We start from the raw sequence: 15,017 nt of genomic DNA on the forward strand, positions 1-15,017 counted from the left end.
AGGTAAAGTTTGAGGAGATGCTGAAAAGAGTGAAATGATGCAAGGCTACAAATTTGCCTGAGGGACTTCAGGGATGGTTGGGAGGAGGGTGATACTGGGAGATCAGCTGGGCCAGGAGGTACTGGAAGTGGGTCAGTCAGGCTACTGGGATGGGTCAAGGGCCTGGAAAGGGGACTTTCCCAGGGCCTGTGTGGAGGAACCTGAACTGGAAGTTGAGATGTTGGGAGTCTTCCCCCAACTGGTGGAATTGAAACAAACGTGTGTAGGGGAGGGGGGGGGCTGGGGTGGAGGAAGGCGGGGTGGCCCAGTCTGGCAAGAGTTCCCAGGCAGATGAGACCTGGTTTTCCTTGGGATCTGGGGATGACCTACTGGTGCCAGCACCCTCTGTGAACAGCCAAGGCTGCTATAGAGGTCCCCTTACTTGAGCTGGGGGTGCGGGGGTCCTCCACCAGCAGCGGTGATGGGTGGCGGCACATCCTGGCTGGGTTTCTGGGCCAGCTGTGGCTTGGTGGGACGTCCAGCAGGACCTGGGCCGCTGGACCGGGGCTGCTGCGTGGTGGGTGGCCCGGTGCGAGGTCCCGGACCTGCCTGGCTGGCCTGACGAGTAGGACCAGCAGGGCCTGGGGGTTTCTGGGGAGGGCCCTGGCGCTGCTGCCCTCCGGGTGGGGCTCCTGAACCCTTCGGTGGAGCTGGAGCAGAGATAGATGCCTGACGGGTAGCCTGTGGGGGCCCCGCCTGACGCTGTGGAGATGGGGAAGCAGGCGGGCGGGTGGCTGGAGGTGCCCCAGGGCCTCCTGCCACTGGCCGGGACTGGCGGCCTTGACCCTGGGTCATCGGTGTGGCCTGAGACAGGGACTGCTGAGGCGCAGCAGTGGGACTTGGTAGGCGCTGGGGCAGAGGGCTGCCAGCTGGGGGTCCAAGCCCAGAAAGATGTTGCTGGCCCTGTGGGGGTGGACGCTGCTGCAGTGGAGGTCCCTGGCGCTGAGGTCCTGGGCCTGGCTGTGGAGGGCCCCCTAAGAAGAGAAAAAGAGAATAGCAAGTGAGAGTGAGTGAGCAAGAGAGGTGAGGCTGCTTGGGAGGGTAGGGACCTAGCAGGCCTGCCCTCACTTACCCTGGGGTGGGGGTCGTTGCTGAGCAGGAGGTCCTGCAGGCTGCTGGGAGGTCTGGCGGCCCAAGGGTAGGGCTCCTGGGGATGGAGCCTGTGGCAGAGTGGAGATTAAAAATAGTTACCAGCCAGTGGGAGCAGTAACCAATCAAAAATGACATGGATTCCCAGTGTGCTGGGTGTTGCTCCATTTGTGGCCAGTTGAGGGGACCCCATACTTGTTCAGGAGACTCTTAAGGATGGCAAGGTCATAACAATTTATCGAGGCCACATATGCATAAAGGTGACATTAATCTGCTGATACCTCCTTAATGGCACCAGCTTGATCAAAGGCTGGCCTCCTTCCCTCTAGCTCAATGCAAGGGCCTGACCTGGCTGTGGGAGCCCCTGCCAGGGGAGGCATCCCGCTGCCGCTGCCGAGGCAGAGCCTGAGCCATCTTGTTGACCACAAGTTCCACGATGAGCTGCTTGTCTTCATCCTGATGATCACCAATGAGTGGCATGGAGGAGCCCACCACCTGGAGGAGGAAAAGAGATTCAGTGTGGGGAGAGGCAGGAAGTGCATGTGAGGCCACAGTGTCAACACATTTTCGCTTGGCAAAAAGCATGGTGACTGCAAAGAAGAGAGCTCTGTCTGGTTTCTAAGGGGCACTGATTGGACACTGTAAGGAAAGTCAGTCTATTCCAGAGCCCTGGACAGCTTTAGGGGTAGCACATTAGAGGTGGCTCTGTATATCAGGGTCTGTGGGTCAAATGTGGTCTGCTATATGTTTCTGTATTGCTCATGAGCTAGTGTAAGTTCAATATCTTTTCCTTCTTTTTCAAAGAAGGCAGAACTGCAACTACACAGGCAATCCTAAAATCCACCAGTCTAGCTCCAAAATCCCAGATGTGATCCTGCCTCACCCTCCCAAGGTGCCAGGATTACAGGCACGTACCAAGCCAGATCCTTTTTCATTTTTTTCTTTTTGAGACAGTGTCTTACTGTGTAGTCCAGGCTACCCTCAAACTCTTCATCTCCTGCCTCAGCCTTCCAAGTGCTGGGATTATAGTTTCTCACTGCACTCAGCCTCTGATGTCTTTCAGTGGGTGGGGGAACTTTTTTTTCACATATGCAAAAGATAGGAAATTGAAATTCAGTGTATTTAAAAGTTTTGGTTATAAACACATATGTTGTATCCATAAGCACAACTACACTAATTTTTCATCTTGCTTGTGGCTGTTTTTGTAGAACTGAGGGTAACTGCATGGCTCACAAAGCATAAATATGTACTGCTTGTCCTTTACAGAAGATGCTCGCTGGTTCCAGCTTTATCGTTTACTGGGCACTTTTTCTTTTACAAAGTGCTTCACTGTGGTTCTAAGGACACTTTAAAGGCTAACTAAGTGCTTTGCCATTTACCAAGCTATCTCTATTCACAGAGCACCTTATATCTTAGCAGATGTGACCATTCACCAAGGATGTCCACAGTTTTAACATTGCCATTTGCTAGGGAAGTCCCACCAAGTTTACACAGTACTTTCCAGTTTACACCATCGTTCACTAAGGACTTTGAGTCAAAATGCTTTACAGTTTAGATTGCCATTTCCATGCACCCACTCTTCCTTCTGTGCCCCACCAATCCCTGGGTGTTCCCACCTCAATAATGTGGTCCCTTCCATCTTTGCCATGCAGCGCTTCCACTGCGCAGATGTCAAGTCCCCCAAAAATCTCTGAGCATGTGTCTACCCACAACTTGTACCTGCCAAGACAAGGGACAGGACAGCTTGTCATTGCCATGCTCAGGGGATTCCATTCCACCCTCCATCCCACTCCTCAATTATATCTCACCTGTCAGACATGGCAATTTGCTCAAGCATGGCTGAGCCTGTGTTGGTCTTCCAGTTCCCTGACACTGATGTCCTCCTGGGGGGAAGGGGAAGAGGATTAGTGGGGCTGGAGATGCATGGGGCAGGGCCCCTCGAAGGCCCCTATCTCTCCACTCACATGTAGGCCTTGTAGTTCTGCCCAATCTTCTGGACACGCACATCATATTTGGCATCAATGAAGGGCTCAGCAGTGGCATACGTCTTAGTCAATGCCACAACACTTGCAATGTCCTGGAAGTCATGTTGGTTGTCTACCTTGACCTGTGGGCATAGGTGTGAGATTAAGGGAGTATAAGGAGTGGATGTATCTGGAGGGATGTGTAGACAAATATAAAGTGGATATGCCAAGGTACTCATGCATAACTATGGGTATCCTGTTTCATACATGTACACACAAACATAAAATTGCTTGTATACAACTCTGAATATGCTTGAAAACACTTCTTCTTTTTGCAGTGCTGGGGACCAAACACAGGGCCTTTCACGTGCTAAGTAAGCACTCTACCACTGTGCTACATCCTCAACCCAAATTATTCACTTTAAACAGGGGAGCTGAATGAAGTGTGGAATTATATCTCAATAAATCTTTAAAAAGAACTGTACATAGATACAAAAACTCAGTTGTACAAGTAATATACAAACAAAGAAGCTGAGGCAACTCGAATTTACAAATTACAAATCTGCTTGCTACATACACACAGACAAATCAGCTGGATAGAAAGCATACCTGGGCCCCAAGAGCCTGGAGTATAAAAGATGATGTGTGTTCATCACAGAGCCATGCTTATATATACACAGCCAAATGCTTGGTACACTAGTACAGTAATGAAACATATAAAATTGGCTGGTTGCATGAGAGAAATATAGGCTGAGAAAAATCAGTTGAATATGAAAATATAAAATTCAATTAGATAAAGACATCCCAGAAAACATCATCAAACAGAATTATTGTTTTGCATTGAGTACACAGATGCACATTTAACTATATACAGTGCCAGAGCATGCACTATACAGACAGGCATGTGTGCCCTGCTGGGACTTACCTTGCCCATCCCAGAGTGTGCGTGGCCCATCTTCACGACCACGGGGTATGTTGTGCTGCTGAGCTGATGAAGATGAAGGCAGAAGAGGCATGGTCAGAGCAATAGTGCTGACCTCCAAGAGTTAGTGACCCATAGAGTATAAGTCACACTGGTTGCCATTTTTTACCCCAGAAACAGTTAGTCAAAGACAGGCGGAACTGCACTAAATAGTTTCACAGCAACTGTGAACCCAGAATTGAATACAGAGCCCTGCATGCCAGTCACTTACTCCACTCCCTAAGCCCTAGGCGTTTCCATATCTGTTTTCCCACGCAGAGGCTTTAGATGAGGGTAAGGGAATTTCCCAGAAAAGAGAAAGTTTGTTTTTATAATGAATAGATAGATATTGGAGTAAGTGCATGTATGAAGGTGTGGTAGTTAGCATGCAGCAATGTCTTCAGCCAAGCCTTGCATGTAAGCTTTATTTTTATGTACACACACACACACACACACACACACCCCTTCAGAACTCAGATTAGTCAGCCAAAGCCAGAGGTGTCCACATCTATTGAGAAAGACTTAAATCACATCCAGTGCTGGGGCTTCGCAGAGATCCAATCAGGGTGCTCTTAGCATGGGACAACTACCAACACTCCTAAGAAGCGTGTACTCCACACTTAAGACCCACAATCAGCACCTTGGAGCATACACATGAACTCCCTCCCCTTGCTTATACCTACATAACAGAAGGACACATAACAGAGTCGCTCAGTATAGAAACATGTACAACTCCAAAGGCACACAATAAATGGACATATGCAGTACTCCCTGGCATGTCCAAACGAACAGAAGGATCAATACAACATATAAAAGGTGTATGCACTTCTAAGCATTCCCATAACTAAATCCCTGTAACTCAGACCTAATCACATTCCTGGATCCATGAAAAATATATCTAGAAGCACAACTTATTTTTTCATATTTACAATACAAACGTACAGAAAATCAGACACACAGACACCACTCCTGACCATGGACACAAATTCAGGCAAGTATGTTTTAGGCAAAGATGCATGTTAAGTCTCCCTGTACCCTTGGCTAGGTAGAAAGGGCCAGATTGGAGGACCCTAACCCCATCATACCCTATGTGTAATGTCAGAGCCCCTGCCTCCTACTGACAGGTTAGAGATAGTATTCTTAGAGGGGCTCCTTGGGCAGTGGCAGTTCCCAACAGGCACAGGAAGCTCATAGTGTAAGAATGACTGATTGACCTTTATGTCTCTCCCTCCCTCTACAACCTCTTCCTTCCTCATTTCCCAAACGTGTGTCGTCATGAGTGGCATGGTTTTGGAAAGGGGGATGGTGGTGAGGGTGTCATCCAGGCATCAGGCCAAGGAAACAATGCCAAGATATGTGTTGTGTGTGACGAGGGAGAGACCTTCCATTTAGGCATCTATTCATCACACAGAGAATATTAGCAACCTTCAACTCTCAGAAGCAATACACTCGAATATATGCTTGACTCTCAGGAAGGGACATGGAATACATTAAAGGACACATGCCACTCACAGAGGCACAGACACACCAGAAAGCTGTGCACACACAAGCATACCTACTTCTATCTGCTGAACTTTCCAGATCCTTTTAAAAAGCAGCTTTGCTTCTTCTGTTCCTGAGCTTGAACACAGTGCTGTGTGTGTATGTGTGTATCTGTCATATGTGTATATAGGGGGTTTGGGATTTCCTGGAGAGCTGTAGCCTGCTATATTGATCTTCTTCCTAAGGCTATGTGAGATCCCAGGTAGATATTGTCTTTCTGGGCCTTGGTTTCCTGATCTGTACAAAGGGTATAATCAAGACCAAGCACTTCATACTTTCTAGGGATCATCAGGTATTTGCACACGCCAGTAGATCCCTATGGGAACCTCACACCCATCCAGTTCCACAGATAGTTACAGGCCAAACACCCCTCTGTGATGTCCACCCAACTCCATTTCAAGCCTGCACATCAAACTGAATCCTCACATGTAAACAGCTAGCAAAACTGTGCTGACTCAGGTTTCCTAGTTAAGGAGCTGGCGTCAGAAGCAGGGTCATAGAGGAGGAGAGACCGGACTTTCCCTGTCTTTACTTCTCCTCAGTCCCGCCACCTAGTTACTCAGTGTCCTGTCTCATCTACTTTCACTCCTCACTTTCACAATCAGAAGGTTGAAAATTTTGGTTTCCTTCCCTTTCTTCCTTTCTTTGTATCCCTACTTCCCCACCACAGTAATTTCTTCACTATCATTCCTGGACAGGCCATTTGGCCCCTTCCTATCTCTATTTTCTCATTAAATAGTGAAAATATGAATCATAACTCACAAACATGTTGGGAAGGAACAAGTCAATCATCTCAGAGGAAAAAATCTTAGTACACACATACAGTAAACCTGAATCTTTAAAGTGCTGGTTACTATTATTGTTGTTATTGATTTAACACCTCTTCATTAATTAACATTAAAGAACAAGGAGGACAATAGCAAATGAAGAAACAAAAATCCTGGGCTGGCAATATGGTCCAGCAGATAAAGGTGCTTGCTGCCTCCTTGACAACCTGAGTTTGAGTCCCAGAACCCACAGGGAAAGAGAGGACTGGCTCCTGCAAGTTGTCCTCTGAACAATACAACCATGCCATGGTATGAGTACAGCTACATGTGTGTGTATGTGCGTGCACACGCGCGCGCACACACACACACACGCACACACACTAAATAAATGTAAAAAAAACCTTTTAAAACAGTGTTTTGTATACAGTGAGTAAATACTCTGTTAAGTGCTGGTGGTAGGTTTTTGTATGCTGTGGTTTTTGAGCTAATCTAAGTAAATGAAATTTAATTAGCATTCAAGGCTAGCCTGGTCAACAAGAACTAGTTCCAGGACAGGCTCCAGAGCTACAGAGAAGCCCTGTCTTGGAAACACACCCCCTCCAAAATGTAATTAGCTAAAGTAAATTTACACAAAGGTTTTAGTACTAGTATACAGTAAATGCTCAAAAAGTAGCTGCTATCATCACTATCGTCATCGTTTTTTGTGTGTGACAGGGTCTCACTATGTATGTTCCAGGCTGTCCTGGAACTCACTGTGTAGACCAGGCTGCCCTCAAACTCTCAGGATCCGCTTGCCTGTTGTGATTAAAGCCATTGTCATTATTATTGGTCTATCCTCCCTGTATTAATTGAGGGTGTTAATCATCCCACAGAACCCTTCCACAAAACCCCAGGGAATATTCCTGCATCATCAGAAAGCTGATGGGAAGCAGTTGCCTCATCCCACTCCCACCAGGGATGTGGGCTGGTTGGTGGGGAAGGAGCCGGGCAGGATGGGGTGAGGATAGGTTTTCTACTGACTCACTGGCTTCTTTCACCATCATCCACACCCTTACCCCCCCCCCCCCCATGCTCACCACACCACTCCCTTCTTGCCAAAATTGTGCTCTGCCTGAGTTAAGGGTCAAGAAGCCCAGGGTCAAGAAGTCCAGATTTAAATTCCAGTTTTGTCCTGTGAGCCTGGCAAAGCTCTTCACTTCAGCTATTTGCCTGTTTGATTTTGTTTCTGTTTAAGACAGGGTCTCTGCTCTCACTGGTGTGTGCAACCACAAGCTTTTTGGGAAAGGTTACCACCTAAGCTATGTCTGCACGCCACCTCAGTTCCTCTCCCAGTTCTGAAACACTTAACTGCCGTCTTGAATAAGTCACAGACATTCTCAGTGTATCAATTTCCCCACTATGTATTTGTGCCTCTTCTCCCATTTCATCCCTCAACTGCTTTTCTAGTTTGTCTCCCCCGATACCCCCTCACCAGAACGCCAGGTCCACTAGGAAAGCCCTTCTTGTTATATAATAGGTGTATAGTAAGGTGTGAGAATGAAGTCATTGGCTTCAGCCATAGGAAGTTTAGGGGATGTGGGAAACTGGAGAGGCACAGGGCTCTAGGGGCTTGAACTGCCCTTCCTCTCTGCCCTTCAAGGCCGCCAGGGAGGAATGCGAGTGACGTGGTGCTGGGGGAAGGGGTGTAGTGGGCTGGCTGGCAGTGCAGGGAGTATCTTTAGGCCGGTCCTACAGCCCGCCCCTAGGCTTCCATTCCTGCGGTGGGTGGATGAGTAATGTGTCCAGGAAGCCTGGAGGCTGTGATTTCCGCGCCAACTCCGCCCCTCACATGGACATTTATTCTTCACCGCTCAGTCCCTGCCGCCATCGCCGCAGATCCGGCTTCTAGAGAGACACCAGAGGTAAGAGGGAATCGGGTATCCTGGCAGGACTGGGGCTTGCCTGGAGCTTGTGTTGGTGCGGCCACCAGGCCCATCCAATTCCCTGCCAGACTAGCCACTGAACCTGGCTGGCAGGTATCAGGATCCCTATTTGGCCACGGGAGAATATAAGGGAAGGATGTCTGGAATGAGGGTCCCAAGCCGGACTCTTCAGACTCCGTCATGCCCCTGGCATTCATCCCCAAGTGCTCCGAACCCCCAAGACTCTAATACCTTACAGACCTCCCAACTTGCCTACTCCCCTGAATTTGTTCATTGTCTCCCCAAACCCCTACAGCTCCCTTAACTCCTCTTGCCCTCAAACTCTGCTATGCTTAGCTTCCGGAACTTCAAAAATTCTTCTTCCTTCAAATTCCTCAGCAGTCCCGTTATTTTAAGCTTCCAAATTCCCCCAGACTCCTAACCCCCCCCAAATTTCCCCCAGCTTCCTAAAATCTCAAACCTCCTCTAAAACCCTCAATATCTCCAAATGCCCCTGCCCATTATATCTTAATAGCTCTCAACTCCCAACCTCCCTCTTTCTTTTCCAGTTTCCTAAACTCCAAATTCTTCACTCCACAAATGACAGTCTCCAGACTTCTTCAACTCCATTCAGTTCTCAAACTTCTCAGCTCTCTGATTCATCAACTGCCACAACTCATTATCTTCCAACTCACTGTCTTCTAAATCACTGGAACTCAATAAAACTTGAAACTTTCCCAACTATTTTAAGCCCCTAAACTCCAGGTTTCTCAACCCACTTAAGCTTCCCAGGCTTCTCTATCCTGAAGAGCCCCTAATCTCCCTAGGATCAATGGGTAAACAGAACAGTTGGACTGGGGATCAGCTAACACCTTGTCTCTCCCAGCAGATACCACTATGGCTCCCTTTGCATCTCTGGCCTCTGGCGTCCTCTTGTTGCTATCACTGATAGCCTCCAGTAAGGCCTGTAGCTGTGCCCCACCCCACCCACAGACAGCCTTCTGCAACTCGGACCTTGGTGAGTCTGGCCCCCTTTCTGTCTGTCTTAGTCCAGTAGGGATCAGGATGGCAGTTCTCTCAGAACAGTTATACTTATCCTTGCATAGGTCTGCTTTGGCCATATTAACATCCTTAGGCCTAAGCCAACCTTTGTGTTGGCTGCTCCCTCCCAGGTGCAGTTATCCACATAGGTGGCTACCTCAGAAGTCATTTTATTGAGGTGCTTGTCTACTTCATTTAAATTTTAATCACTGCCACGTACTCTTTCTGATCCCCTGTTAAATAATACTTCTTAGGGCACAGAAAGGCAGATTTTATTCAGGACCATGGCAATCAGATTTTGCAGTCAAGGAGAGAGATTGGCTTAACTCTCAACATATCATGGACAAATGGAACTCTATGACTGAGGAACAGTTTAAGGGTTGGTGAGTGGTAAATCACTGAGAAATATAGGCAAGGAGTAAGAGGATTCAGGCTAAGCCCATTTAAAAAATATATTTATGTGTATGTGTGTATATATGAAAAAAATATATATATACACATACATGTATATGTGTGTGTGTGGTGTGAGTACCTGTGGAGTTCAGAAGGCAGAAGATCCCCTGGAGCTGGAGTTACATGTGGTTGTGAGCTGGGAATCAAACTTGGGTCCTCTAGAAGAGCAGCAAGTGCTCTTAACCACTAAGACATCTCTCCAGCCCATAAGCTCACTTTTTTGAGACCTGGTCTCACTACATAACCCAGTCTGACCTTGAACCCTTTATCCTCGTCACTCAGCCTTGCAAGTGCTGAGATTACAGGCCTGTGCCACCACATCCAGTTCAGAACTCATGCTAGAAACTGGCCAGTGTAATCACCTGGAGGCCAGTGGAAGATGAGGAGCCCCATCATACATTGAGGAGAATCAGATGACGATGGCTGTTTTCACTATAAACTAATTTAGTAGACTTTCCTACAGCCGTATTTTTCTTTTCCTTTCTTTTCTTTCTTCCTCCCTTTCCCTTTCCCCCTCCCTCCCTCCCTCCCTCCCTCCCTCCCTCCCTCCCTCCCTCCCTCCCTTCCTTCCTTTTTCTTTTTTGAGACAGGGTTTCTTTGTGTAGCCCTGGCTGTCTCGGAACTCACTCTGTAGACCAGGCTGGTCTCTAACTCACAGAGATCCGCCTGCCTCTGCCTCCCGAGTGCTGGGATTAAAGGCGTGTGCCACTGTCGCTCGGCCTACAACTGGATTTTTAAGAGGAAACTGCTATAAGCTTGGAAGTAGGTTAATGAGCCTGAGGAAATTATGGTCAAGCAAAGAATATTTGTCAGCCTCCTCACTACCCTAATTCTCCATCATACTTATTAGCCTCTAGCAATCCATGTACCTTTCCCTCCATACCAGGGGACCTCTCATATGCTAGGCATATAAGTGAGGTTCAAACCCAATCCTTTTAAAACAGGGTCTCAATAAATTGTCTAGACTGGTCTTGAACTAACGCTGTAATGATCCATCCTCCTTCATCAGCCTGACAAAACTGGGGTTACAGGTCTGTGCCACCATGCCTAGCTACTTAATCTTAGTTATCTCCTCCTGGCTTTAATGTGAGCACCAGAAGGAAATGGATTTCTGTGTTTGGGTCACTGTTGTGTCCCTAACACCGTGGATGGTGGCTGGCATAAATCAGGCACTCCAAAAATATTTGTTAAGTAAGCCAACAGATGGATATATGAATAGGGGTTAAAACAGCGCCTGTAAGAGTAGACAAAGAATAGATGAATCAACAGATGTGGAAGCCAGTAAGTGTGCTGTCTCTATTAGAATTATGCTGTACATATGCATTGTTGTTATGGGTTTATGCTGCCCACTTGACTCCTTATTTTCCCCTTCTTTTCCTCTAGTCATAAGGGCTAAATTCATGAGATCCCCAGAAATCAACACGACCACTTTATTCCAGCGTTATGAGATTAAGATGACTAAGGTATTTCCCTTTCCTCCCTCCCTAGCCTTACCTAACCTCTTCCTCCCCCTCAAAATACAACCATCTAGCCTTTGGTTGGTGTGGACGTTTCCCGTAATCTTGTGATTTAGATATATGACATCAGGTTAAGAGAGAGTGGAGTGGGAGGATTATATCAATAAAAGATACACTTTTTTCCACTCATGGGCAGATGCTCAAAGGATTCGAGGCTGTGGGGAATGCTGCAGATTTCCGGTTCGCCTACACCCCGGCCCTGGAGAGCCTCTGTGGATATGTCCACAAGTCCCAGAACCGCAGCGAGGAGTTTCTCATCGCGGGTGAGGCCCCGCCCCTTCGCCTTGGTCCACACCCCTTCATCCTCAGACGCTTCCTGGCAACTGGGAGGAGCAAGGCTCTAAAGGGAACGAGCCTAGTTGAAATGGCGGGGGGTGGGGGTTGGGGGGGGAGCGGGTGTCGGATGGTGGGAGGACGGAGGGGGCGGGAAGGTTTGTAACCTAATGCTAATCAAGTGATCCCTCCCGTCACCACCCAACCAATCAAAAACCTATTGGTTTCTCCTTTCCCTGACAGGACGCTTAAGGAACGGGAATTTGCACATCAGTGCCTGCAGCTTCTTGGTTCCCTGGAATAGCCTGAACGCTGCTCAGCAAAAGGCCTTCTCAAAGACCTATAGTGCTGGCTGTGGGGTGTGCACAGTAAGTTCCTGAATCCAGCTCTCCTCCTGGAGATAATTCTTGGATTGTTTCCATTTCCTTCTTCTTACTGTTCTCTCAAACCCAAGCACTATCTTTGGTTTCTCTTGCCATTGTCCCAAACCTGGAACTGCTCTTTTGGAAATTCTAGTTGTTCTGTTATCTTGGGACTGCATGTTCCCCGAACCTTCTCTATCTCAATAACTTTTCGTTTGTGACTATTCTGGAATATCGCCGTCTGTTTCTGACCTCCCAGGATTGGGTTTGTCTTCCCAGGCATGTTCTGCAAGAATTCAAAGTGCTGTTTTCCATATCCACAGGGACATGTCAACCTGGCTATTTCAAAACTGTTCCCTGATGGCACCAAATATCCTCTGACCCCCATCACAACCTAAGAGCCCTGCTTCCTACTCTTATGCTTAATCTCCCTGCATGCCAACTGTTCCCGACCACTATCTTTGCCCTGTGGGACATTTCCTCAGGAGACCTGCCTGCGTGGCTTCAAGTAATAGTTCCCTACCCACCATTCCAGAACACTGGCTTTCTGTTCTCCAAATGGGAGAAGCTGTTCTTGGGTCTAAACACAGGCGGGGCAATGTCAAACCTTCCTAGAAGTTCTGTGTTGCTGGAGGGAGAGTAGAACGCTCTACATAGAGAGGGAGCAGGGGAAGGACAAGCCCTCAGAGATGGACCTTTCTCCCCTCTTCCAGGTGTTTCCCTGTTCGACCATTCCTTGCAAACTGGAGAGTGACACTCATTGCTTGTGGACAGATCAGATTCTCATGGGCTCTGAGAAGGGCTCCCAGAGCCGTAACTTTGCCTGCCTGCCACGGAATCCAGGGTTGTGTACCTGGCAATTCCTGGGGGCCTAGATGACCCGAAGTCTACCCACAGTGGAAGCTGAAGCCAGTACACTGTTCACCTTCCCTCCATCTTTCCTGCTCTTAGATGGTGAATAAAGAACTACCACACAGCAGCACTATTTCTGTCTAGTGTCTGGGAACAAACTCAAGACACTGATAACTTGGTGGGAGCATCCATGGACCAATAAAAAGGAAAAGATTTGAAATTCGAGTTTGGAGGTTAGAAATGTAGCTTGGTAGAGCAGCTGCTTAGCATGTACAAAACCCCAGGTTCAATCTCTAGCAAAAAAGAAAAAAAAGGAATAAAGGCCATCCTGGTCTACAGAGACAGTTCCAAGATAGTCAAAACTACACAGAGAAACTCTGTCTCCAAAAACAACAACAACAAAAAAATTCAAGAGTCTGGACTGACTCTTGAATTTCTTGGTCATCTTTCTCTGTAAAATTTGAATGGGAAACACAACAAACCTCTCTCTAGGACTTCCAGTTCCCACAGATAGGCCTTGGTTTGTCTAATCTCTTCCAGCCCCAGGGTCCTGACCCGTAGTACAAAGATTCTGACTCTGGAATCAGAATTTCAGATTGAGACACTCAAGAGAACATTGAAATACTGTGTTGACATGAATTTGCTTATACAAACAAACAAAAAATACAAACAATTCCAATGCGTCTTTGGTGAACAAAAGGACCATCAAATCCCCTCCCATCAGACGACCCCACTACTCCTATAAACAAGAACAGTTATGCATGGTGCCCTGCTTGCAATCCTAGCACTTGGATGGCTTAGTCAGGAAGATCATAAGTTTAAAGCCAGCCTGGGCTACATAAGGTGATCCTTTCACACACACACACACACACACACACACACACACACACACACACACAGAGAGAGAGAGAGAGAGAGAGAGAGAGAGAGAGAGAGAGAGAGAGAGAGAGAAAGAATTAATACATGTCTTGGGTTGTTGGATTGGGGTGCAGTTCATTGTTCTAACTTGCAAAACAAAATATCAAAGTTTGCATCTGCAGGATGTTCTAAGTCACTGCATGTGGCCCCCTAAATCTTCTATGGTTCTGTCTTGCAGTTTTTACATTGCTGGGAGTTTCTGACATGCCCAAGTTATACTTTATATATCAGGATGGGCAGAATTTAAAAAAATTATTTTTATGTGCATTTGTGTTTTGTCTGCATGTATATCTATGTGAGGGTGTCAGATCTTGGAGTTACAAACAGTTGTTAGTTGTCATGTGGGTATTAGGAACTGAACCTGGGTCCTCTGGAAGAGCAGTCAGTGCTCTTCACCGCTGAGCCATCTTTCCAGCCCCCAGAGTTTTTTAAAAAGACAGTATCTCCTATTTTGCTCAGACTAGCCTGGAACTTTTTATGTAGCCTAAGCTGGCTTTGAACTCATGATCCTCTTACCTCAGCCCCCTTAACCCTGGGAATACAGGCAGGTATCACTATATCCAACCTAGAACAGGCAGATTTTGAGCACATGGAACTTGTTCACTTGAGTAGGGAATGTCTGCTGTAGCAAACAATGTCTGCATAGAGACTGATGATGGGTATAACTGCAAGGGAGACATTGAGGGCCTGTTTTGGCCCTGGTAATTTGTTGACATTACTTAAGATGCCGGAAAGATTTTTGGAGCTTTTATTCAGTCATCAGACTCTAGAACCAGTTCCTTGAACACCAGTGTGACTCCCTGACTTCAGGACCTGTTCCCTAGAGTTCTGAACATTTCAGTTCTTGGAAGGAAGTAGAAGGTGACAGGGGAAGGATGAAACTTAGTTTCAAGAGCCTTTCTTTCCCCAACCTGTCCACCGTGCAGGTAGGACCTGTTCCCAGATCTAGTGTGTAGGAGAAAATGCAGGCAGCCTACCTGGCACACTGTGCTTCTAAGTAAGAAACATAGCACACCAGAGCAGAATATTCCCAGAAGTCAGAACACTGAATTCTGAAGTAGCATGAGTAGCCAGTAGCTGGCCTGCGGACATGTCTGCACTCTTCATATCTCCTTTTATGTGCTTCTTCTGCATAGAAACCCTGATGTTATGAGTGCTCACTATCCAATCCAAGGTAATATGCTAACCAATCATAGCCAATAGGTTTCCACTATACATGTGGTTGCTCACCTACAATAAAGCAGATGCTGTTCCCTGAAACTGTCTCCAGAGTGGTTTATCTCTGCACAGTTTACCAACCCATGGGTCTTGTTGGATGATGCTCTGGTAACAATTGCA

General features: G+C 47.2%; 2 protein-coding genes across 4 annotated transcripts in view; one reads left to right on the top strand and one right to left on the bottom strand.

The window, feature by feature from the left end:
• Positions 1–15,017, bottom strand: part of Syn1 (synapsin I) — a 40,810-nt gene that overhangs the window by 1,777 nt on the left and 24,016 nt on the right. For both annotated transcript variants that reach the window (XM_057760194.1, XM_057760195.1), the window contains exons 6-12: positions 4,018–4,080; positions 3,093–3,235; positions 2,937–3,011; positions 2,745–2,847; positions 1,477–1,623; positions 1,112–1,199; positions 422–1,013 (exon numbers count right to left, since the gene is read on the bottom strand). In XM_057760194.1, the coding sequence (XP_057616177.1) occupies positions 422–1,013; positions 1,112–1,199; positions 1,477–1,623; positions 2,745–2,847; positions 2,937–3,011; positions 3,093–3,235; positions 4,018–4,080 (1,211 nt within the window). The remainder of the gene's footprint in view (positions 1–421; positions 1,014–1,111; positions 1,200–1,476; positions 1,624–2,744; positions 2,848–2,936; positions 3,012–3,092; positions 3,236–4,017; positions 4,081–15,017) is intronic.
• Timp1 (TIMP metallopeptidase inhibitor 1) lies at positions 8,178–12,888 on the top strand. Of its 2 annotated transcripts, none has more exons than XM_057760211.1 (6): positions 8,178–8,263; positions 9,153–9,281; positions 11,141–11,220; positions 11,411–11,537; positions 11,791–11,915; positions 12,623–12,888. In XM_057760211.1, the coding sequence occupies exons 2-6, from the start codon at positions 9,161–9,163 to the stop codon at positions 12,782–12,784; spliced, it is 615 nt and encodes a 204-aa protein (XP_057616194.1). In that variant the 5' UTR covers positions 8,178–8,263; positions 9,153–9,160; the 3' UTR covers positions 12,785–12,888. The 2 variants fall into 2 exon arrangements, with proteins under 2 accessions (XP_057616194.1, XP_057616195.1); XM_057760212.1 differs by having other exon boundaries at positions 8,180–8,263; positions 9,150–9,281.

This window comes from Chionomys nivalis, chromosome X, assembly GCF_950005125.1.
Source record: "Chionomys nivalis chromosome X, mChiNiv1.1, whole genome shotgun sequence".
NCBI classification, from domain to species: domain Eukaryota; kingdom Metazoa; phylum Chordata; class Mammalia; order Rodentia; family Cricetidae; genus Chionomys; species Chionomys nivalis.

What these genes read in the sequence shown, in the direction of transcription:
- Timp1 (XM_057760211.1), top strand. Translation starts at nt 9,161, where the DNA reads ATGGCTCCCTTTGCATCTCTGGCCTCTGGCGTCCTCTTGTTGCTATCA. An exon ending in ATGAGATTAAGATGACTAAG is followed by an intron (nt 11,221 to 11,410) that starts GTATTTCCCTTT and finishes ACTCATGGGCAG; the next exon opens with ATGCTCAAAGGATTCGAGGC. An exon ending in CTGGCTGTGGGGTGTGCACA is followed by an intron (nt 11,916 to 12,622) that starts GTAAGTTCCTGA and finishes CCCCTCTTCCAG; the next exon opens with GTGTTTCCCTGTTCGACCAT.